The sequence below is a fragment of the Pteronotus mesoamericanus genome, unplaced genomic scaffold (assembly GCF_021234165.1).
Source record: "Pteronotus mesoamericanus isolate MK-2021 breed Mesoamerican mustached bat unplaced genomic scaffold, CSHL_Meso_final contig_56, whole genome shotgun sequence".
NCBI lineage: Eukaryota > Metazoa > Chordata > Mammalia > Chiroptera > Mormoopidae > Pteronotus > Pteronotus mesoamericanus.
The window spans coordinates 11,854,996-11,880,731 of NW_026555201.1; the positions used below are offsets into that span (position 1 = coordinate 11,854,996).

Sequence of the window (25,736 nt, forward strand, 5' to 3'; positions counted from 1 at the left end):
TAACACACATGAATGTGCAGTTGTGTCACTGCTGGTTGCTCTGGAGTAGACTCTCCAGGTGTCTTGGTTTTGGGGACTATGTCTGCTCACATTATCATAAATAATGTGATTACTGTACAAGTTGCCTTCATTTATGTTGACAAGATGTATCTATGCTATAAATATCTATTAATTCAAATAAAGCAATACCTTGTTTTAATTTTTAAAACATTAATTTAATTTATAATAAAATCAATACATACTTATGGTAAAGTTTTCAAATAACACAGAAGGAGGCAAATGAAAAGCCTCTACTGCTCAGAGCCCACCACTATTTCAGTTCCTCCTTCTGGAAGTTGTTTCTGTGTTTATAAACACAAACATGTATATGGTGTTTAATATATATTATATCATAAAGTTCCATACAGTTTTGCAGTTTTTTTCCACTTTACATATTGGAAAGCTTGCCTTATGAGAGTAACAATATGGATATCATAAATAATAAATATATAATAATACATATTAATAGATAAGTAACTATGGATAGATATTTATTTCCAATTCTTTTTCTTATTACAAACAATGTTACAATGGACATTCCTGAACTATAATTTTGTTTATTTGTGCAGATATGTCTGTGGGAACAATTATGAGAGGTATAATTCATATACGTTTCTCTTAAATATCAAGTATGGCAACAGTGATTTTTTTTTGTTGTTTTATATATTACAAAAAGCAACCTCTTCACCTTTTCCATTTCTCCGTCTATCAGCATCTAAGCTTTTATAATAGGCTAACGTTATTAGAATATTAGAGTTTTTTCTTTTTAAATTAAATTTATTGGAGTGGAACTGGTTAATAAGATTATATAGGTTCCAAGTGTACAGTTCTACAGTACATTGTCTGTATATTGCCTTATGTGCCCACCACCCACAGTCAAATCTTCTGTCACTATATATACATATGGTAGAAAAATCTTGGGTTGATTCAACTATATCTGCCCTCTAAATTTATCTTCTATTTCAGGTAGACTTATTAGTAATTTTCAAATTTTTTCTTGTTTATCTTTATATGTAAAGAAAAATACATTTCACTGAAATGTACTTTTTTATAAATTTTACACATGTACCGCCATATTTGCATGCTATGCAAATGACAAAACATTTACAAGATTTGATATAGGACAGGGCAAGATAAAAATAAATATGACTTTTCTAATATTTTCTTTCTACACCCTCACGGACCATTCTGCACATTCTGGGCGTGCACACACCCACTTTCAGACCAGTGCCTTGATTATCCCGCCTCACAAATATACATGGTGGTTTCTTTCAACCACTTGGATATACATGATGATATGCATCTGAGTCACTGCAGAAGAATAGCTACCATATCAGCTATAATCACTATCATGCGAGATTATTTAAAATAACACTTTTTGTTTATTACAGAACCCACTACAATCTGCCTTCTAGATATGCAACTGATAATCATTGTTTTCACTATAGGGATTTGCCATCCAAATGACGTCTATAACTGTAAAGACAAAATTAAAGTGTTCTAAACTTAATATATTCAGTGGCACTTCTCCAAGGCAGATGGCAGGGAAGAATATGTAAAAACACACTTTTGAACAAAAGCTACAAGAATATTCCTTGTTTCTCTTACAAACTATTCTCTCTCAGATATTGTTTTAGAAATTAACTCATTATTTCTTTTCACCACAGACCTTAAAATAAAAATCCCAATATTTATATAAACAACTCTTCATCTCTGAGATATTCAATAATGACATTTTTATTAGATCTCTAGGACAACATGTTTCTGTGAATAAAGTAATAATAAACAAGGAAAAAAATATATGTATATCACCTGCAGATAAAGGAAGAATGTAAGACTAGAATGGCTTTAAATATCAACTAGTTCTGCTATCTGAGCATGTTAAGTCGTCTGAAGCTATACTAGTGACTGTTAATTCTAAAAACGACTGTTTCTAATAATGAGTGGAGTTAAGGAATATACAATGAGTCTACCTACTAAAAGACTTTAACAAGGGATTACAGGCATAGGGTCACCAGACTTAGTAAATAAAAACACAAGGTACTAGTTAGATTTGAAAAATAGCTCTAACTGCCAATGTTTTATCATTTAATTAAAACAAAAGCTGAACACGGGTAATTTAGGGTGTCTTGACAAAGTCAATACAGAATGCAGGACAGAATATTAAATGTAGAAGAGTCCCTTATATACAGAAAGCCTGGCAACCAACGTTGTGGGAGATAATTGACCTAATTTCAATTCTTTCTATGCATCTGTGCATCTCTTCTATGTGTGATAGAGACTTGTAGATGTGGGAAAGAAAATAAGAATTAAATAGCCAGAGATTTTCAAGACTGACTAAAATTGAATTGTTTCTTTTGTTTATTATGTTTTTCATAGATTCCAAAGAAGAAAAATTAGTATTTGCTTTTACTGTATACCAAACAATTACAATGCAAAACCTGATTACTGTAATGTAAAACCTAATAACTTGATAATATAAAAATTGATTTTCTTATAATAATGTTTATTGATTTTTGGTATGAATAGGGATCCATGCTAAGAAATGAAAAATAGCATCTTTTAAAAACCCCCACACTGCCATAGGACTTAAAAGATCTCTCAAATTATCTGATTTGGGATAAAATGAGTTACTTTGATTTGAATATTATATTATTTGTAGTATTTGGAATTGCTTCTTGACTGCTGGATGTTTGAAACAATGAAGTACTTAAGCCTTAACACTGGTATCATATCTCCAAGACATATATTTTTTAAAGGGCACTTCATGGTCCACTGTTTTATATACAAACACATACTTTTTTTAGAGTCTTACCATTCTGGGTTGAATATTTGGTAGAATATTTTGAAAAGTTGGATGTTACATTAATTCTTTGCATTTCATGTGAAGAATATTTTTTCACTATAAAAAGTCTTCAACAATTTAAATATTTTGAGCTCCTCTATATTATGAGGTGGAATAGTTATAAAACAAAAGAAATGCAATTATAATAGAGAAATATAAGAATACATAGACTTGTAAATTGAAGCATATGTTTAAAATATTATATAAAACAATTTGGAGGTAATTCTTTTGAACTTTTCTTACTTTGTCTGAATTATCAGCATACACATTTTCCATCAACAATTCTCCATGCCAGATGAGGACATTCAGAGGACTGCGAATAAGATAACGAGTGCTTAAGACATTCTGTTCGAACGTTTAGAGTTCATTAACAGTACTCTGACTGACTCTTGGAGTTCAGGTCCACACCTAACAAATTCCAAAAGTTCTTCAGACCTCAGCAAGTCAAAATACACTACGGAAATCGTTTTTGACAAGAACTCTTGGGCTAAGCTTTAAGTAATCAGTATCTGGTTAGGACAGGAATCACCCAGTATCCTGTGGAGGAAAACAGCTGACATGAGGGCCATTTCAGCTTTCCCTCTTATAATCATGCTTTCTCATGTACTGCCAATTCACTCCTGGGCTGCCCTCGATAAGGCCTGGAACATTACGGGAACCCGGCATTCGCGAACGCAAACTTTGCCAGGCTCCCCACCCCCATCTTTTCCTGCAGATCATTTCTGCAGTGAAATTGTGCTTGATCACAGAAAGCCTTTTCCATTGCAAATCCTAACGAATCGTATAAAACTTCCTGACTAAATTCTATTATTTTGTTAGGAAAACAAATGCTTTCTTTTTTTAAGAATGAAAATTGCAAAGGCTTAAGCACCCAAATTTGACTGATTTCAGATAACAAAAATCCTTATCATTGCTTACAAAGAAGAAATGAAAAGCCCTTCTGACTGATATCAAATGAGAACTTTCCAAAGAACCTTGACACCGTATCTGGGAAACGGCTGAGCGCATTTGCTGTCCGCAACAAATAACAGTGCACCTGTGGGGCATGCGTTCCACTGATGATGTGGGGCCTCTAGGTAGGGAGGCTCCTGAGACTCGTCAGTCTGTCGATTTTAGGATCCTTACCTAGCTCTTTCCCTGTTTACTTGATTTGGCTTTAAATTTTAAAATGGCAACAAATATCTCCAGTAGGATTTTTGAGGACATAGAAATCCTTTGAACAAAAAAGCAAAGCCCAACCTCCTGTTGACCCTGAATTTTCGTCTGCTAGTGGCGCACAGGCGCCATCTAGGGGTGGAAGGCGGCACCACCGGCTCTTCACCAAGTGGGATGGGTTTGTGAGAGTTAGGCTGAACAAATTATTTTAGAATGCTTCTATTTCTCCACTGACAAAATTGAATCCAGTTGGACTATGAATATAGACAAGGCTAAAACAGGAGAATTATGCGGTGCTTTAGGCATCAGGAGAGGCAGGAAATAGGAAGGAGTATGAGATTGGGTGGCACAGAGACCTGAGCTCATCTCTGCAGTCTTCTGGCTCTGTGACATTAACTTGAATGTCTGAGCCTCAGTTTTCTCATTATTAAAGTTGAAATTTTAAAATCTGACTCCCTGAGGTGGTTATGAGCAGGAAATGATATTACATAGTGGTGATACATCTTGTTCAGTACCTGGCACATAGCAGCTGCTCAACAGATGTTAGGCATTCACAGAGACATATCAACGCTTTTCTAGTTTCTTCCTCTCCATTTAGGGGAATGGTTATTCCAGGACATTTGTCTTAGTGGTACTGACACTAGACCTTGGGATGTTACCCAAAAACTTAAATATGCCCAACAAGTAATCTTCCTTCCCTTACCCCTTTATCATTGCCTCAATAAATTTTCCTTTCCCAGTTCAGATTAAAGCTCAGCTTTGTTTTGTCACTGGACAGGATTTGCATCTACGGAGACATAACAGCAACGCTTTCTATTCTAAGCATGCCAGGAGAGGTTCAGTTATTTTAAATGCACATGTTATACAAACAAGATAATCCAGAAAAACACACTTGCCATGGGCACTGCAGATATTTTCCACTGTTACCTCTATGCCTGGATGCCTTACAGCAGCTCTTACATACACTCCCCTGCACACCCCAAAGCTCTCAGTTTCGTAGGTTAGAAGTGATGCTAAAGAACTAAGGGAGCAGGTTTGATTACACTCATTTGGTGAACATTGCACATGATCGAACTGCTGTCCAGGAAGAGACACTCATCTATCTCTCCTGGCTAGCACCTTGCAAGGGGCAACTACTGCTATTGTAATAACAACTGGCAGCCTCTTGCCTTCTGGGGCCACAGTATAGATTGTCATGCAAATCAAAAGGGGAACTGAAATGAGGGAGAAGAGAGGAGAATATTAAATGCCTTTCAAATGCATCTTAGGTTTGCCAATTCAGTTTACTACCAGACTTCTTAAAGGACCTTGGCGAATGCCAAGTCTGCCTGATTTCTTAAAAATACCTAGTATCTTGGGCTTCTCTGTTACTTGGCTATTGGTGAAACCAGGATTATGGCTCGGCATAATGGTTTGGATTCAAACCTCTACCAACTTTTTTCTAGCATTTCATGTTTATTTCATAGACCTAACCTCTCCATGGAAGGTTACTTCAGTGAAAAAATAAAACAAGTGGATCCCAATCCCCCCACTGCTGATCTATCCAGGAAAGGAATCTGGGAGAGGGTGGTAGGATGATCCAGAATGAACAGGGTCAGCAAGGGCCGCAAACTCAGGGAGGCTGCTTACCAAGCCTGTGGTGACTCTATGGCCTGAGTCCACCACTGTTTTAAATGTATCCAAATTTTGGTGTGGAAAATACTGAGGGAGAACAAACCAGCAGTTTATTCTCTTCTCAAAATAAAGGCGATGTGGATGAATAAATGGCTGAACACTCCTCTACCCTTTGGGAAATTTGCCCTAGTTACGGACCTGCCATGGACGCTTCCTCTCCACCCACTTCTTTCCTGCTTTCTTACCACCAAGCACAGGGTACTTTCAGGTCTTGTGCCTAGGACTTGCAAAAGCCTCGGTGAATAAGAATGCTTTTCCTGTGTAAGAACACGAGACATTTTAGAAACAGGAAAAGCCTATCCGGTCCAACATACCTGCCCTTTTTAGGTTTATCTTAATCTCACCTTCCTGCATTGTTACCTTCCTTCGTCTTCTTATGCAGAAAAACAAAAATAAAAACAAAAACATTTCTTGTATATTTCTCATGATCTCTGCTATCACTAGACCTGATAAAATCAGACATACATTTTAGTCCCACCGTCTTTAAAACTAATGTTTTCTGAAAATGGTTCACAAGGCTAGTAGATAGTTTGTAATTTTTCCTTTTATAAAAGTCATAAACCATGAAAGGTGAAACTCCCAAGAAGCTTGGCTTCGTGGGATGTGAAGGTCATCTGGCTTACTTTGACGCTTAGCTTTTAATTATGAGTTATCTTATTTGTCATGTTCTGGGTCCCAACACTCGCTCTCAAGAGTGCTCAGTGATAAGGGATACATTTATGTGGAATAGGACTTACTATGAAGAAAATACGCAGGTGGCTCGAGATTAATCGCGAACAGCAGAGACCTGTTAAAGAGCTTAACATTCTCCGAGTGCTTCCTAGGCCCCTGTTACACATTTCTTGTCTGGAATTTACAATCGGGTGAGGTAAACCATTCACCATCGTAAAAGAGGGTGAAATATTTCATGAACAGATGTTTCATTACTCGAGAAAATTCACGTTTTCCATTTAAAAGCCAAAAGATGGGCCTCCCATGCTAGTTCTTACAAAGGATTCTAGGCAACATTTCCATGTAGTGTCTGCAGTTTTATGCACTAGATTTTTACTTTTTAACTGTGCAGGTCAACAAATCACTGAGAAGACACCCAAACTGTCTGCCAGATGTCGACTGCTGATTAATTTGTCTTAAGTTCAGCCAAAAGGGAAGAAAATAAGATGGGTGGAGCATGAACAGCAAGCACAATCAACATCTGACCAACCAGGGTTTCCTGTCACCTTGGGAACAAAATTGATTGGCACCAGTTTCCTGTGTACAAGTTAAAAACCAGTAGCAACTGCAGTAACAAGAATAAACTACAGATAAGAGACTTGGAAATTAAATCAAATCATATCACTAAAACTTCAGCTTGAAAGCCCGGGCAGAAAAGTCCTAAGATAACTTTTAAAGGAATTTTTTTTTCCGTTTTAAGTTATTTTAAATTGGAATTGCATTTACTTCTAATTTTGCCATTTCCGGCAGTCTAAAATCATTAAAAAGGACACAAGAATTCAAACTTACATTAGGGGTCATATATTTTGCCCCAGATTTAATGTTTTTCATCATTCAAAAGATAAACTTTTGTTAATGCATTGGAGTGATTCTGGTTTTAGTTTTTACACTATGTAGAATCATAGCTTTCTAGAGGCAGGGGGGATCTTTTGTGTAAGGGACAGACCCAACTGTGCATGCGGATTAAATATTACACATACAAGTTGTAACCTAAACTTTCAAAATAGGGAATTACAGAAGACAAAGCAGAACCAAAATAGATCCAAACACCAGCAATATTTACCTTTTTGTTGTTGTTTATTTTTAAGCTTTTGTCCTGTCCCCTTAAGCTGCATTCGCCACCAGCATTACACGGCATTCTCAGCGCAGTGGTATGTATGTGTTTGCTGCAGCACAATTCTGCTTTCGGTGTGCGTTCTGAAATTTTATTTCTTATTGCTTCATTCAGTCAGAAATACTTACGAAGCATAGAAATATGTGGAGGTGCACCTATAAACTGAGGATTGTGACAAATCACTCAGCGTGGTAAATTTTCCATTTAGTTTTTAAGAATTCACAGACACTGAGTTAGACAAGCATACAAAGGAATAGGAGCTGTTGAAAATAATGAAATAGGGGAGCAAAAATGATTGCAAAATACACTATCTTTGAAAGATAATTAAGTTGAAAATTGTAAATGACACTTTTATTTATGAGATTTTTAAAAAAGTTATTTTATATCCTCGTATTCTATTCTTCCAATTTCAGAATTACTCTCAAAATTCACTCGTTCATTATATAAGTATATATAAATTGCAAAACACTCCTCATATTGTATTTTGGAATTCATGCTACCTTTGCTTTTACTACCGGTGGAGTGGTTAAGAGTAGATTATGAAGGCAGAATGCCTGGGGTTCAAATTCAGGTTTTGGCCCTTAAGACTGTGTGATCTTGGGCAAGTTACTTAATCTGAATGTCCATCGGTTTTCTCATCTGTAAAATGGGGATACAATTAGTACACTTACTTGATTAGACTGCTGTGAGGATGAATGGAGATTTTACATGTAAAACACTTAGAACAGTCCTTGGCACATAATAAATGCTCCATAACCATCAATACTATTAATGCTATTATTTACTAATACTAGTACTGTCACTGCTGCTGTTTTTGCTGTGAAGACATTTTCCATCCAGCTGCTATGATTGCAGTTTTTTCTACAGCTACATCTACGCGGTTGTGAATTCTCTTGTTATTGCTATATCTGACTTACCATCGGGAGTTCTTCCTGCCACTGTTCCTGTTGGAACCACTGCTGCTGCCTGTTCCTGCTAATGTTACCGCTGCGGTCACTGTCAATAGCACTCACTCTGGGCAAGGTGTGCACGTGTGTGTAGGCGAGTGTATGTAGGCTAGGAGGGTATATACAACATGCATCACTGATGGTGGACGTGACTATGAATGATTTTTATATTTTTGCTTTGGCTTAAATACGCTTTCAAAATTTCTGCAATAAGAATGTGTTGTTATTCAGAATGGCCATCATTAATCAACGAACAAGTGCTGGCAAGGCTGTGGAGAAAAGGGAACCCTCGTACACTGTTGGTGGGAATGCAGACTGGTGCAGCCACTGTGGAAAACAGTATGAAATTTCCTCAAAAAACTAAAGGTAGGACTGCATTTCAATCCAGCGATTCCACTGCTGGGATTATACCTTAAGAATCTGAATCACCAGTTCAAAAGACCTATGCACCTCAATGTTCATAGCGGCATTATTTATAATAGCCAATTGCTGGAAACAGCCTAAATGCCCATCAGTAAATGAGTGGATGAAAAAAACTGCAGTATAGTTACACAATGGAATACCATGCAGCAAAAAGAAAGAAGAAACTCCTACCCTTCACAACAGCATGGATGGAACTGGAGAGCATCATGCTAAGTGAAATAAGCCAGGTGGTGAAAGACAAATACCGTATGATCTCACCTATAAGTGGAACCTAACGAATAAAACAAACAAATGAGCCAGATAGAACCAGAGACATGGAAATAAAGAACAAACTGACAACAACCAGGGGGCAGAGGGTGAGGGATAATGGGGGAAAGAAGGGGAAGGGATAAGCCAAGGAACATGAATAGAGGCCTCATGGACACGGACAGTGGAGGGGAGTGACTGTGGGAGTGGGGGGCGGGGCAGGGGAGAGCAATGAGGAAAGAGGCGGGACAACTGTAACTGAACAACAATAAATTAAAAAATGTAAAAAAAAGAAATACAGCTCAAGAGACATAAAATGCTATGACAACTGAACACAAATCCTGTTTGTTAGAAGTTGAAGGGCTTATTAAAGCAACACTGACTCACGAAAGACCATGGCACAGCTTTAGAGATGATCCAGAAGATGATTAAAGGATTTAAAAGGAAGACTGACTCTGAGAAATTAATAAAGCTGGAACTATACAACTGGATGAAGAAAAGACCAAAAGTCATTTCATGCCAGTCTTTAAATATGCAGAGGGACCTCGTTCAGTGAGTGGGGCCAGCTGTTTTCAAACTCTGATGGCATAGGACAAAGTAAAATGGGCTTATACTAAATTAGAAGGTACTTAATTTTTGTTTAGAATAATTTCTTAAAAGCAATGAAGTTAAGTTATTGAATAAATCTTTCTCTGAGAAAAAGAACATATTATTATTTGTATAGTTCATTACAATTTTTAAAAAATTAATAAGGGCTGAAAAACCTTGAGGCCTCATATTAACTAATGTTTTGTCCTGCCTCACGGCCAATGCTGTTGTCCCGAGAAAAGAAGGTATAGAGGGCGCTCCCCTTCTGTGTACAAAAGGCTTCTTCTATATCATCCTATTAAACTATGAAGAGACAAGTCAGGAAGACACGATTTACTTGCCATCTAACAGGTACTAGGATCACATAAGGCATTGAGTCATGGATTTATTTTGTTGTTATTTTTATCCCAAGTCAAAACTTTTCTTATTTATCTGTATGTTTAAGAAGAAGTATTTTTGATAAGAAGAGGGATCTTTTGTACATTTTAGTCAAACTGTTCCCAGGAGAATGCCCTTGGGTTGGCCCATAGCTCAGTTCTGAACAATTGCCCTGACGTTATCCTGAAAACAATCCCTGCAAGTTCTACTAAGAATAAATAAAGCACAATGGAGTAAAATTATCCACCAAATCTAGGGAAAGTAGCTATATTTTAGTCAGAAAATCTAAGGCCTTTCTTCCCAATGTATTATGTTCTTGTGTTTCTGTCATCAAAAGATGTAGGATGTGGAAAAATTTCAAGTTCCCCAGTTACTGATTTAGGAGCTGAATACTGGAGGAAAAAAAAAAATATATATATATACCGATAGTCCTTGGGCGAGTTTATATACTCTGACAATGTCCTTGTGGTACAAATGGTTTTAATAGAACAGAGAAAATGGGGAAAATAAGGAAAAGTATTCAGAATAAGGGGATTATTTTTTTAGAATAATGACAAAGCAACCCCTCATCTATTTATTGTTCCCCTTTAAATGTTAAAGGGTTAACTATCCAACTTTATGAGACAGATGAGTGAAATGATGACTTTATTTTGAGACAATTTGTTAGGTTCTAGAATACATGGATTCACCCTTCAAGGGCTCCAGCTTAGCTCTGGCTGAAGGCAAACTCAGTAAGTTTGTCTCTTTTTGCTGAGAGAGGGCTTTCTAGTGCCTTTCTAAGCCTATATAGGAAAATCATAGTCAAATAGTATCTCCTTACATAGACACATCATACACAGTCATGACGACAGGGGATTTTTCAACATAACTTTGTAGAAGATTGTTCAGGAGACCCAAACTAAAGCCCAGTAAGAAACAACGCTTCTTTTTCAAGGTCTGCTTAATCTTTGTGCTTATATTTTAGTCAAAGTAATTCAAGAAAATTTCATCAAGAAAAATCTAATTCAATGCAACAAATATGTATCATGTGCCTTCTGTAAACAGGACATTTTAAGGCAAAAATCAACTTCAAATTTGAGTAGAAATTGAAGGTCCTAGACTGTGTGTCCAGTGGTTGACAGCTTGGGGTCTGGAGTCAGTCCGCCTGTACCCCTTCCAGGGTTCCCATAGCCAGCCTGGTGACCTTGAGCAAGTGACCTGTTGGGGACATGGTTTTTCTCTTCTGTAAAACTGAGATCTTAATAGTAGGATTGTTTGTCATGTTTTCAGTGACATATGAAAATATTTGCAACAGTGCCTGGAATATAGTTAGTGTTTGTTAAATGTTAACTATTATTATCTTCATGGGATAGTCCTCATTATAAAAATAAGGGTCTTTCCTATTTATTTCCATTACCTCGTTTCTATTCTTTTCAAGATTTTGAAATACACAAGGAAGAGGTTGGAGAGAAAATGGAGGAGGGTAGAATGAGCTCTTTTGGTGGAAAGAATATATATATGTTAAAATTTTTACCAAGTATTTAAAATGTCACATATTATTTGATGTATATTTGATCATATATGATTTGCAGGGTGCAGGATAGTGGAAGACGAAATCTTGAAATTGTGATAAACTTTAAAGGACCCCATGTTATCATGGAAGGATCCTGACTGGACAAAACTGAGTTCTAGGTCCTAGTTTTCATTTTGCCTCTCTCAGAAAATTAAAACACTTAGATACTTATTGATTCAAAGGTCGTTAGAACCAGAGACTTTTGCTGAACAACTGCTCTCTCTGGGAACATTCAAAAACTATTATTACGTTTAAAATTGAGAGACTTTAGTTATAACAGTAAGGTAAAATAAAACTTTTAGAATGGGTTATAGGATAATTAACTTCTAGGCATAGATGATACATAACATATCAGAGTTAATCTATAAAGAATTATAAAATAAAAATTTATGAGTTTCTAAGAGAAGTTATCACTGTTGCACTGGGATCAGGATTTTTCCAAGTGGCCAGTGAAGAATATACCTGAGAATAAGTGACAACTTCTCTAGGAATTATTTTTGGATTTATATGCATTATAAACAGCCCTGGGACACCCTACAGATGTGTCAGATACACTGAGGGCCACGGTAGGCGGGGAAATACGTTCTGGCCACTTCGCTGCACCAATACAGAGGAATCAGGCGAAAAGAGTCTCATAAAAAAGCTTCCAAAGAGGGCAGCGGACACGACCTGCACAAACCCTCTGCAGCCTGAGAAAGACACGTGAGCTGGAACACAGCCTGACCTGCGTTCCCCCTCGGGTCTCTGGTTCCATCTGGACAGGTTTATCCCGAGCAGCCTCCCTGAGAAAACAATCACATCGATGGCCTTCAAACTCTTTTCAAAAGTGGGGCTCTTCGGTAGGAAAGAAAAGGAAACCTCTTTTGCAAGGCCAACGCGCAGAATGAGTGTCTGCAGAGCTGGGCTCCTTGAAGAGCCTGAGAAGGGCGCCGGGCTCACCCGCCCGTCTCTCCCCCAAGGCTCTGTAGGGCACACGTAAAAACCAGTAACTTAGATCAAAATGTGGGATAACGTACAGCTAGCCACGAATCCAGCTATTTTAGGGTTGAATAACCCAGTCCCGACAGGGGGTTCCCACAGAGTTACAGTTCTTGGTAAATGAGTCAGTTAACGTTGTCTCAGTTCCTGCATTAGGAAAACACTAAGGAGGGCATCTTCCAATACCTGCATCCTGTGATCCTAGTAATTTTAGTAATATACCCAGTTCTAGGAATCCAGTGTTCCGTGAGAAAGGTAAGTGCTGTTGGGGTTGTGTGAGGCCAAAAGTGAAACTGGTTTTAGACAATCGCTGGAAAAGTTTCCAGCTTTCCAATCGATGACCTGTTTCAGTTTCTCAGCGGCGCTTGTGCCAGGGGGAGGGACCACCGCTTCCCTCCGAGGCCCCGCCGCTGGCTGCGGAGTCCCAAGGCCGTCCCTGCCGCTTGGACCCAGACCACTGAGGCTGTCCTCTGTAAACAGCAGTAACTTAAATATAGAAATATACATATATAGTAATTTTAGTGTATTTGAATATACATAGGCATTTAGAGAGACATGTATTTAAATATGTGCATTTAAATGTATATGTTTTAAACTATATGAATGTGTATACATCGCTATGTAGATATCATATGTATAGATCTATACCTATATCTCCTCAACCTTGCCCAGAGCTGTTGAAGCTACATTTTTGGGTTTGATTCTAGAACATTCTTCTGTCTAGAAATTCTATCTAGACAGAAAAAACATTCTACCTAGAAAGTTTCTATCTAGCAGGTTATCTAGAAATGTTACGAAGTTCCCTTAGATGAATATAATGTGAAGTCAGGTTGTGGGACCACTGCCTTAAGGTTCCTCTCAATTTTAAAATGCTGCTTTTCTTTTTTTTTACTTTTTCAAGAGACCCCTAGTTCTGATATATCACCACCTACTCTGAAACCTTACCATGCCCACCACGACCACTGCCACCAACAAGTGACAATGAGGGAAGGGTATCACTTGGAGATTTCTGCCACGGAGAGGCCTAGATCTTCTTTTAGGGCAAATTGTTGTTTTAGTGCGCCCCCTACAGGCCCCATATGGTAGGAATACTTAGAAAGTAGACATCCTCATCTTCGGGTTACCACTGTGTCCTGGGCATGTCCTTCACTGCTTTCAAGGATTCTACATTTCGTAGGGTTTCTAGTTACTATAATAATATCTGGTGCACATGCATCCACAATCTCTATCTGCCAAGCTTTTGAACTCAATCTGTCCCCGAAAACACACGAGATCCCCTCCCACACCCTGTACCCAGTATGTGCAATGTGTGATGGCTACATTCTCCGGTTCTTATTCACTTGACCGGAAATGCATTCGCGTTACTCTGAACTGCTCCAATACCTGAGACTTTCCCTTATGCAGTTTTTGGCCAGAATAAGAATTATTTCTATTAATTTGCTTTCTCTAGTAATTTCTGCCCCCAACACATTAAACACTCCATGAATTATACGAATGGAGTAGAAAATAAAACACCTTTAAAGCTGAGATATACTTTAAAGGCTGATTTAAAAAGTGAAATAAACTGTCTTTTACAAAACAGTGATGGCAAATCAAACCATTATTACCCCAAGACTGTAAAAGTGAAGACAAGGATAAGGAGAGTCAACCCACAGGGAGCTCCACAGAATGTTCAGAGATGAAGAAATCTTGCCTGTCATGGAGAAATTTGCGATCTCATTATCTGAGACCTCTGTCTAGATTTCTAAACCATTATTTTACAAAAAATGGAATCATTCAGCTGCATGACTTGTCTTGATGCATATTTGCTCTGTAATAACAGTTTCCAGATAGAATCTCTTTAAGTTTACAAGATTTACACATTTAACAGGAAACAGATAGTCCATAGACCTAGAATAACTCATTGGTCACATAAAGTGCTCAGAGAAACTCGGTATCCAGGAATGAAATGAGAAGTGAGAAGTTTCCCCTGACCTGGGGCTTTCTAGAACTAAGTGGAAATTTCTGAGTTGAAATAGATGAGAGGCTAACACTGATCAGTAAGGCTTACTTTGAATTATCTAGCTAATATTTAAAAAACTCCCACTATATGTGTGGAGCTAGGAAGTAAGAACAAAAATGAAAGAGCTCTTAGGCAATTCTATGTGTGTGTATGAGACAGAGAGAGAGAAAGGTTGGTGAAAGTATTTATGGGATCAGGGAGGGGAGAGAGTGAAGGGTAGTTTATTCCTCGAGGTTTTTTTTTTATCCTCACTTGAGGACATATTCTTTGATTTTAGAGAGAGAGGAGGGGAGAAAGAGAGAAACAGAGAGAAAGATTGATCAGTTGCCTCTCATATGCACCCCAGCCTGAACCAAACTTGTGACATTTTGGTTTATGGGTGGATGCTCCCACCAACTGAACCACATCGGCCAGGGTGAGGACTTTGTTTTTTTCTATGGATTGGATGGGAGAAGGAAATTTAAGGAGAGCAGTACAGATTGGGAAACGCTGCCTTGGGCAACGAGAAAGAGAGCTGAGTGGAAAAAGCACCAGAGTTTTGCTCAGTGTGGAGTATCTATCAGAGACTCACATGGCCAAGAATCCAGGGGAAAGGCGCATTCCTGCCACCGGGCTACAATAGGCTTTTGTCACACTTTTAATGTAGCCACTCTCATAGGTCTTTTACCACTTAAGCACTTTTACTCATGTTATTGATTAAAGTGGGTTTAAAATTCCAATTTGTTTCTCATAAGGATTCTATCAGGAGAAGAATATTCTGAATGGGGATTTAGTAACAAAATACTAACTTTGGGGGCAAAATTCAGCAGCAAATAAAACATAACAAGAGTAAAACTAATCATCCAGGAAATCACACTCAGTGCAGGGGAATGAGGGTTGGGACAAGCCCCGCTTGGCGCCAGTGGTGCCGGGTGGCTGGACTTGCAATGGGAGCAGCTCAGAGACCCTCCCTCCTGCTGGTAAGGCGGCCAGACAACCTGCCAATGTGGAGCCTTCTGTCTGTAGGGCCATGGGGTGCTGATGGAGACCTGTTTTTTTTCTTTTAAGTATTTATTTTCATAAATTAACCTAATTTGAAGGATTTGTTCCTTTTTCATACTGAGATTTAATAAATATTAATGGAACACGTAGCATATGTCAGGCATGGTGGTATAGATACTGCAATGTCGGGAAATAAGAATCAAAAGGGAAAAGAAGGAAATAAAATATGAGTCAGGAAAGATAAATGGACCTGGACAGGGAAGAATTAGTTGAGGCTTGTATTTAAATCTCTGATTTTGAAAAAAATATCTCTCCTAAATAAAAGGATTTATATGCTATAAGACATATTAGCCAATAATAATTGCATTTGACAGTTGTCCTTAAAATTACTTAAAAAGTAAGAAATGAAAATGATTGGATGCTAAGCATTGTTAAGAAAGCACATCACTCCCTCTCTTTCTCCCTCCCTGTCCCTCTCTCTAAAAATTAATAAATAAAATCTTTTTTAAAAAACAGTACATCACATTTGAAAGTGTTCACACCTATTTGTTATTTCTTAAGCTAGAGCTCTTTCATTACCCCAAGACCTTTTCCTAAAGTATCTGCCAAAAGAGGTTATACCTCACTTGCCTGAAAAGACATTGAAATCATTATGGATTTTTTTTTTCTTTTACAATAACAAGATCCTGCTTCCTTTTTCCTTTTCCATTTTCCCTAGATGAGACTAGTTAATAATAACTGCGTCAATGTGCAGTTGTCCACTAGAGGGTACTACTTCCACATAGTACATACACTCAGGAGTCACATCTGAGAACAGAGCCCTCCCCACCTTGTTCAAATCACACCCAGATAATCACAATGCGTTGTGAATTGGAAATGACACTTCAACATTGATAACAGATTTACCGGTCAAACAAACAAACAAACAAACAAACAAACCCATCCATTGAAAAATAACAATTATGCTAAAGTCACCTGCCATGGGTGATCTGTGATTTTTCACTGTTTTGTTACAGAGGTCATGTATTGTTTAGATAGCTGGGAAAATATGATGGGAACCGAGTGATGCCTCACATCATAAGGGACCCATGTTCAAGGAGCCCATAAAATCATAGTGGGACCCTGAGCTGTAATTTCAGGACATATTTCAAATAACTACAAAGGAAATCGTCTCTGCCTATGAGGTAAAGTCTCCTGACACAGGAACTAAGATTCAGCGCTGCTCTCTCTTAAAAAAGAAGCAAAATGTACTCTGGGAATTGTTCGTGCTTGCCCTGATTAAAATGTCTCAACAAAAAAAAAACCGGCCACTTCACCTAATTCTGTCGACTTGTACATCAAGACCTGGAACATGGTCCCCTAGCTAAGACTTGAAATCTCATTTTAGAAACCATAGCATTTTGTGTTCTTCACAGTGAAACTCTAATTTGGTCATGAGTATAGCATTCAGCAAACATGACGCTCTAAAATTATACCACAACAACCTCTTGTTTAGGGTCAGGACAAGGAGAACTTGATAGAAATGCCAACATTGTGCAGGTAGGGGAAGCAAGCATGATTGTCTCTAAAAATAGGTCACATTCTACAGAATGGCTACACAAATCCAAGAAGGTAATTAATTCGGTTTTGCCCCTCACAGTGTGAGTAGAAATGGAGACCACCTAGTAAAGCTGGAAGCCAGTGTCCGGGATCAGGTTGAAGTGAAGAAATGTTAAAGGATGGGCCTGCTGAGAAGCCTTTCTGCCTGAACTCAGGATGAGGCAGCCTTTGTGGTGGGTGGTCTGGTGGGAGACACAGCAGGAAGAGGACCCGAGGGGACTCAATCCTTTTATTTTGCTCAGGGCCATGAGTAGAGAAAAAGAAAGGCGGGGAGAGGAAAGGAGCCACTGTAGTGATTGCTCATAGCTATGTCCAGGCCTACACTCTTGGGACTTAATCAGCCACAAAGGCTCAGGCATTTCAGCCTACTTGGAGAGAAGCTAGGTGCACACTTGCCAACAAGCGATGGCCAATTTTTACCTTTTTAGGGAAGAAGTGTACTACTCTTGATTCCTTAAAAATATATTTTGGCATCTGTTCTGCACTGCTTGGGTTATGTCCACGGTCATTTCTTTCATTTACCACTATTACTTTTTGTCTCTGGCCTTGTCATTAATTATTAGGCAGGTTTCAGACCTTTGGACTTCACTTTCTTAATCCCAGTGTAGTTGTTTATTTAATAAAGAAACTCTAAAGTGTTTTCTAACCTTTCGGGACTCCAGCCCGCCTACAGGAAAGGGCAACTGTGTCCATCCTGCCATTAAAGAAAGAAACAGCTTCAGGGTCACCATTGATGAAGTGCTGGTGCATGTTTCCAATGTCTTCCCAACTCTGGACATCCCCATGAAGGTATTTTATAAGGATATAATCATAAAAATAAGAGAAGTGTAAAAGTTTTATCATTGGTACCCTTGAGGAGGAAGTAGAACACAGTGATGATGTGCAGATTTTGTAGCCAGGCTGTCCAGATTTGAATCTCCAACTCTATCTTTTTTCCTTTGTGATACTGGACATGCTATTTAATCTCTGTAAGTCTGTTAGCTTACCTGCAAGGAGGGCATAAAAATAGTACACGGCTCAATAGGTGTTGTGAAGAGTGTATGAGATACTATGTTAGCACAGTGGTTGGTGTATGGTAGGTTAGTGATCAATATGCTAGCTTTTTAAAAAAATTTATTTATTTTTAGAGAGAGGGAAAGGGAGAGAGAAAGAGAGGGAGAGAAACATCGATGTGCTAGAGAAACGTCGATTGGTTGCCTCTCACATGCCCCCGGCTAGAGAACCCACAACTCAGACATGTGCCCTGCCCGGGATTCGATTGACTTTCGGTTCACAGGCCAGAGATCAATCCATGGAGCCACACCAACCAAGGATCAATATGTCAGCTTTTATTATTTGTTTCTCTTCCCACTGCGTGGGCAGCAGCTTGGTGGAGGGGCACGAACATGTCCCTCCCCCATGTCCACTGTCCACCACACACACAGTGTAATGAGCTCAGTTATACCCACACGGTTTGAACAATGTAGAGCCCCCCTGCCAAATTCCACGGGAACAGTTTTTGTTTTTTAAATTGAATTCACTGAGGTGACATTGGTGAACAAAACCATATAGATCTCAAGTGCACAACTGAATAAATCACCATCTTTACACTTCATTGCTCGCTCACCACCCAAAGCCAAGTCTCCCTCCACTGTCGTTCATCCTCCCTCTGCCCACTTCCACCTCCCTCTCCCCTTCCCCTCCGGCGATCCCCATACTGAATCTATGACACAGAACTGAGTTTTACTTGATTCAGAATCTGAAAAACATCCCAACAGCCAAGCATGAAATTTGCCAAGAGGAATAATAGTGTGACCCTGAAATATATCTACTTACTAAATACATTGATTTGTAATCAACCTTTTATTTATTTTCCACAGAATATAGGCAATCTGTGCTTCCCTCGCCCCCCGCAGGGAGCCAGGCTGCTTGGTTGAAATTCTGTTTGTCACTCTTATACCCCTCAGAGGTAACTTATTATCAGGTTACTGGGGCAGTTACTTAAACTCTCTGAACATGAGTTTCCTCACTATAAGGATGGAATAATGAGTCATTTGTGTGGATTAAATGAGATGACACACGCAAAGGGTCAACAATCTTACTGAGTTGTTTTTATTGGTGTTACTTAGAGTAACACCAATAAAAAGTTAGGGTTGACTTCTAACTGGTTGGTTGTTATCTGTATGATCCCCATATTGGCAGGCAGAGGAAATGAGTCACGGTTGATAGTCTGTGTTCAGTGGTGCTGGGTCATAGGTTCCATGAGAACAAATGGTGTTTATTTGAAGGAGGCTATGTGGTACGTGTATTGCAGCCAGAAAGGATCAGGGAAAAATATGAGGAGATTAAGAAGTTCAAATTGGTAGTTACAGAATAGTCAACAGATATAAAGTACAGCACAGAGAGTATAGTCAATATCACTGTAATAACTATGTATGGTGCCAGGTGGGTACGTGAAATATCAGGGGGAACACTGTAAAATACGTGATGGTCTAACCACTATGCTGCACAACTGAAACTAATACATAATAATACTGAATGTAAGGTGTAATTGACAAAAGCCCTGAAGTTTAAACTTAGCTCTGTTGTAACTAGTGTTGTAACCTTTGGCAAGTGTAGCAATGCTGTTGGCGCCCCATCCAGATCACCTTCACCAGGCTGGTGCCTGTATCCACCCTTCCTCGCTGCTGGGAGTGTTGCCTGGGAATGGACACAGCTGCCATGTCTCTGGAGAATCACCCTCAGCTGATGGGAGTGGCTTTGTCCAGAGATGTCTGGGCAGTTCTGCCTCCCCCATCCCCAGAATGGTCTGAAATCAGTGGTTGACTACCTGGGGGTACAGAGGCCCAGTCTGTTTGCTCTCAGGTGGAAGAGCTGTTCATGAGGTGCCCCTCAAGCTCCAGCTCTCCCTGTGTGATTGGCCTGGGGCCAGACATCAGCTGAAACCACCTCTGTGCATGGCTTCTCCTCTGTTCTGCTCCCCTACTTTCCTTTGGGCTCCTCCTGAGGGCATCCTCTCCGTCAGTCCCTTGGACAAGCATCGTTGTCTCAGGCTGAGCTGTTAGGGACCCTCTCCTAAGGCCGATGAGAGAAGATTCTGGGTATGAGTTTTACTTGACAGAAAAGGAGGGAGTTGGATCCATTTTCATTGACTGGGTCTGTTCTAATTTCCAGAGTATTTTCATATACTTCGTACTGGATATTCACTTGTATCCTCTCTATTCTTTCCTTTTCTTTTATCTCCCAGAGGGAGATCAGTTGAGGAACAAACGAGTATCCTCTAAGTTCAAATTTTTGAGCATTGAAATGTTTCTCTGCTAGGGAGAGGAGGGGACAGAAATCTGGACATTCCACCTTGCCTAGAGGAAATGATAGTAAACAAAGGCTTTGAGTTTAGGTGTAAAATACTCAACATTTTCTTGGTGACTGAGTTTTTATTGCTTCTACTACTGCAGACATCTTTCTGGCTTTGATGGAAATCTCCCAGGCTCAGCCTCTAAGAAAACCTTTAAAATCACATACCTGGGTGCTATATCATCATTTGTCCGGTATTTATGGACACCAAAATAAACCACTCTACAGTGCAGCTTAAGAAAAGTTCGAGAATATTTATTTCTTAGGTATCAGGATCCCCTGGGGCCTGGGAAGGCCTCATTGTGATGGAAAGAAAATGTCTCCATCAATGTCACATTCCTCGGGCCCACTGACTGATCACTGAGGAAGTCCTGAGTCAGGCGCAAGAGTGCCACACTACAACAAGTCCATCCTTCTTCCCTGGACAGTTAGTTGACTGCTCTTGTTCACTTTTTACTTCAAACAGAAAATCAAATGAGAAAAATCAGGGAGTAGCACGACTCTACCTGTTTTCTTGCTAATTTCCTTTCCATAGAAGCAGCTATTAACCATACAGTAGCCTAAAGGGGAAATTTGGAGACACTCAGAAGTCCTCTGTCTTCCCACTGAAGAAAATTGATTAATTTTCTTATTGCCTGCACTTGAGCAGATCTTTTCTGCCCTCTTGCCCTTTGTGTACCACTGATGCTCAGGTGCCTGCTTCAAGGATTCTCTTGGAAGACATAAATGCATAAAACTAATTTGGGTAACAAGAGTAAAAGTACCCGAGGGACGTGAAGAAGTCAGGTTTAATCCCTTCATATTTCAGAAGAAGAAAGTGAGGTCCAGATAGGTGCACGGCTCATGAAGGCACTCAATCCAGACACGGCAGAGCTGGGTCTCAAAACCAATTCTTCTGACCCCTGGTTAGCTTAAGGAAAAAAGGTCCATCTTGTCTGCCTTTTAATACTGGAGCCTAGATGCCAATTTAGTGGTATTCCTGTAAGGGAATGGTACCTGGATCCATCAGGAAAGTGTCAAACATTTTGGGGGAGGAAGTAGACAGAATGACTTGATTGCTCTCCATTTCCCTTTGAGGACTTTGGAGCTCACTGCAACCAATCCCTTTCTTTTCAATTCATTCATTGTTCTTTGACAGTATGAGGGGGGAACCACCAAAAATGGAATTTATTTATAAAAAAATCATGTATTTATTCTTACATGTTTAAAACTTCAGTCATCTTCAAAGTACTCTCTATTGGATGCAACACACCTATCAAGACATTTATTTTTTCCCCTACTGCTCAGAATAGTTTTTGAACTTGTCCATGTTGATGCCTTTTAGTGCTTCTGCCATTTTTTTCTTTCACCTGTTCCACATCAGCAAAATGTTTCCTTTAAGGACCATTTTAATCTGAGGAAAGCAAAACAATTGCTCGGGATGAGACTGGGTGAATAGGGAGGGTGGGGCATGGAGGTCATGCCATTTTTGGTCAAAACTGCTGAACACTCAGTTCAGTGTGCGCAGGTGCACCGTAAATCACCTGTCATGAAATGGGCAAAAGCACTGAAAGAATCTTCAACAAAGATTCCACTGACGGGGAACACAGCCTCTCACAACAACGCCAGCTGGCACACTGACACATATAGGTGCGTAGAACACTCACCTAGTGGGGGAAGCCTTGTATTACAAGGTGTCTGCCCTCTAGGAGATAATTCTGGGTTTTTTAAGTCCCCTCTTTCAAAGAGATTTGAATGACCAACTTAGTCTCCCACTATCCTTAAAAACCACAAACTATATTTTCTGAAAGCTTGTGGTATGTGTGTGTATGACAGAAAATATAATCAAATGTATATATGTGATCTACAAACCTAAGGCAACAAAACAGAGAATTATAGAAAATGGAGATGTAGAAAAATAAGAAGAAAATGAACTTGGGAGTATATCTTGAAAACTTTTAGTTCCTCCACTGTTCCAATGTGCAATGTTGAATATAATATAAATCATATTTTCAATGTAATCCTGAACCTTCTTATTTAAAAAAATGCTATTGGAAAGCTTTACTTAAAATTTTGAGGAAACAAAGCATTATCCCCTCATTTATGAATTTTGCATATTCTGGTTTTCATACTTTAGATTTGCTTTAAATGAGAATGAATAAGGACAATACCAAGGCAGGTAAGGCAACAAAAAGAATGTTATGAATCTTGAGATAATGTTTATTTTGCCCAAAGAAAGCAGAGGGAAAACTTTATAAAAAGTTAATCAGCAGCATCAACTCCTTCTCACTTACTCCAAACAATGTGGGCTTTGGTGGGAAATGCCTGAAGTTCAGGCATTTCCAGTCCTATCTACCAGAGTTTTGATGACAATTAAACAAGATAAGTCAGTGGCCCTCAAAAAGCACTCATTAAATGACTACAGAAGCTGTCCTGTAGTTGAAGATGATCTTGGCTAGGGTCTATACCACTTTGACAAAATCAGGTAAAACTAAAAGATTTTGTGTAGCACAGCTAGATTCTTGGAAAGACAAGAAAGACTGTTTCTGGTATTCACTGGGTGGTGAGTGGTTTCTGCTTAATATGCCAATCATTTCTAGTTCTATCCTTCTCAGATGGTGAATACACTAGAAAAAAAATCAGCATATGGGAGATACAGAAAAAGCTCTTACCTCTCTTGAAGTCCTATGGGTTTCATTTTGAAAGGAGAAGGGCAGGCAGAGGTGGTCGCTTTGATCTCGGGAATGTATCGACCTTGAGGGTCCACGACCACGCTCAGCACTTTCGGCGCCTGCTCATGCTGGACCATGCTGTTGACTGGCTTTGCTTCAGACTGTACTGGCTGTAAGGCGAGGGGTGATAGGTGGATCTCCTGATTTTTCTCTTTATCTTGTCTCAAAGAAAGCTGAAATTTTTCTTTTAATCTGTAAAGAATCTATAGAAGAAGATACAGGGCTCCTGTCACATTTTTTCACATTCTGCAACAAAGTATGATCTCTTCCACCCCAACTTAGAAAGCAAACCAAAGGAAAGGTTTAATACAAGTAAGCAAAGACTTGTAGGATGGTTTCTCAATTTTGTGGTATTGAGATTTTTCTCCAAAGGATATACATGGTATTTTTAGATATGAACACATGCATATTCAATATACATGTACATGAATTTATTCCCCAAATATTATTAAAAGCAAATTTGGCTAATTTTATAAAAGTACCGGATGTCAGTATGATCACATGTAAGTGTTTAGTTAAAATGACTGAAAGGGAAGGTGTATAGAAGGAAGAACTATGAAATATGGGCTTATGACATTTACAGAAACAGAGATCTGCATCCAATACAAGATGTATGAGGGAAGCTTTGCAAAACATTAATGAAATAATAGATATGCCAAAAACCATAATTTCTTCTATTGGAAAATATCTGTGTTAGTCATAGTTTTATTTTGGGTACCTAGTAAATACTTAAAATGATTCAATTTAAGGCATTTATCAAAGAATAATTTGGGCAACCAGAATATTTTTTCTTACCATTTCCCCTTTTTAATTTTTAATTCATGTAGAAAAAAAAGTGCCATTTTTTTCCATTCTCAGAGCTCTTTTTAGAATGGCTAGTATAATTCAGAAATTGTAGGATCTTCACTTTTAAATTTTTAAGACAATGGGGTTGACTTTGCTGGGACACCCCAATGGACCATATTGCAAGGCGAGCAAAGTCTGTCATTCCTGTCTTTAAGCTTCCTTTTTTTATAGGCTCTTTTTTTAAAAAAAAATTTACTTTTTATTTAAATTAAATATTTTCCAGTTTTGCTGAGATATAATTGATATACAACATTGTATAAGTTTAAGGTATACAAAATAACAATTAGATATTGTGCCTCTTGATTTGATGCTGACTCCTTTACTCCAATTCCTGCAGAAACTGCATGTCCACGTGCTTCTTCAAGTCTGTTCAAGGAAGTGACCTGATTAGTTAATTCGCATGAAGAGCTGACTTAGCCCATTATCTGCAATTACAGCTCTGATGGCATCTGCATCCTGTTGAACTCGCCTGTTTAATTTCTGGAATCCATTAGCTAAATGAGTGTTATTTTAGAGGATAGGGCTTTTCTGCCACTTTTCAATCACATTTATTCGAACAAGTCATGAAGCTATTTCTTTTTCTTACAAGTTTCCTTTAAATTCTAGTAACTTTTATATTTTAAACCTACTGGAAAGGTACAAAGCCTAAATATATATATTTTTCTTGTTAAAGGATGAACAAACAAAAAAGGAAGTTAGGAAAGAATTCACCTGAAATTGTGGAGGAAATAATTAATTTTAGGAAAATTTTAGAAAATAGTTGTCTAGTATTCTCAAAATATATTGGTTAAGAAAAAAACCCATTCAACAAGATAAGATTATAAAAAAGAATCAGGTTGAAATAAAAACCGCAACAATCTAAGATGAAAGGTATCAGACAGATTAAAAAGAAAATAATTCAAAGAACTGAAAATTTAGTAGTAGGATGTGAGCAATAAAGAGCAGAACTGACAATGCAGAAAGTGCAATCAGTGGAATAGAAGGTAGAGAGAGACTGCCTGGGATGTAGAGCAAAAGGAAAAGAGGTGACGTTAAAGACAGTGACAAGATAGGATATGGAAGTTAGAGAGCAATCACGGTAAATGGTAAATGATGAACCAGAGTGAATGAAAGAGAAGCAAGTCATTCGAAACTATTTTTGGTGCCCCCTCTGCCATATATTGTGAAAGGTATGTCATATTCTGCTATGAACAAAACAGACAGCACTTTGTTCTTATGGAATTTAGGGATATGGAATGAAAAACATGCTTAGTTTAAAAAATGCATGTGTTAGTTGGGAGAAGAGTAAATGAGAGAATAAAATGGGGCAAATTTTCATAACTTTGAGGAAAAAATACATATAAAGGATGCATGAATTCCACAAATAGATACATTGATGGTCATGTATATGAAGCCAACAGAATCTTTGAAATACTTGAGGTGTCAGAAAATTTATTGTCTGTGTACGTTTCCTGAAAAAAACTTAACCAAAGTCATGAGAAAGGATGATTCAAAATTAAGAAGAAAAAAAACTAGAAATTGTGATGTAAAAAGGAGCTTTGGAATCATTTCCACACAGAGTGAGAACTAAATGTCATCATGTCTCAGGCCTTGTCTGCAACCCAACATCTCAGG

General features: G+C 38.5%; 1 protein-coding gene across 2 annotated transcripts in view; it reads right to left on the reverse strand.

Annotated features, from left to right (window-relative positions):
• Window positions 1–25,736, reverse strand: part of PTPRR (protein tyrosine phosphatase receptor type R) — a 232,362-nt gene that overhangs the window by 58,154 nt on the left and 148,472 nt on the right. For both annotated transcript variants that reach the window (XM_054580107.1, XM_054580108.1), the window contains one exon: window positions 23,217–23,479. In XM_054580107.1, the coding sequence (XP_054436082.1) occupies window positions 23,217–23,479 (263 nt within the window). The remainder of the gene's footprint in view (window positions 1–23,216; window positions 23,480–25,736) is intronic.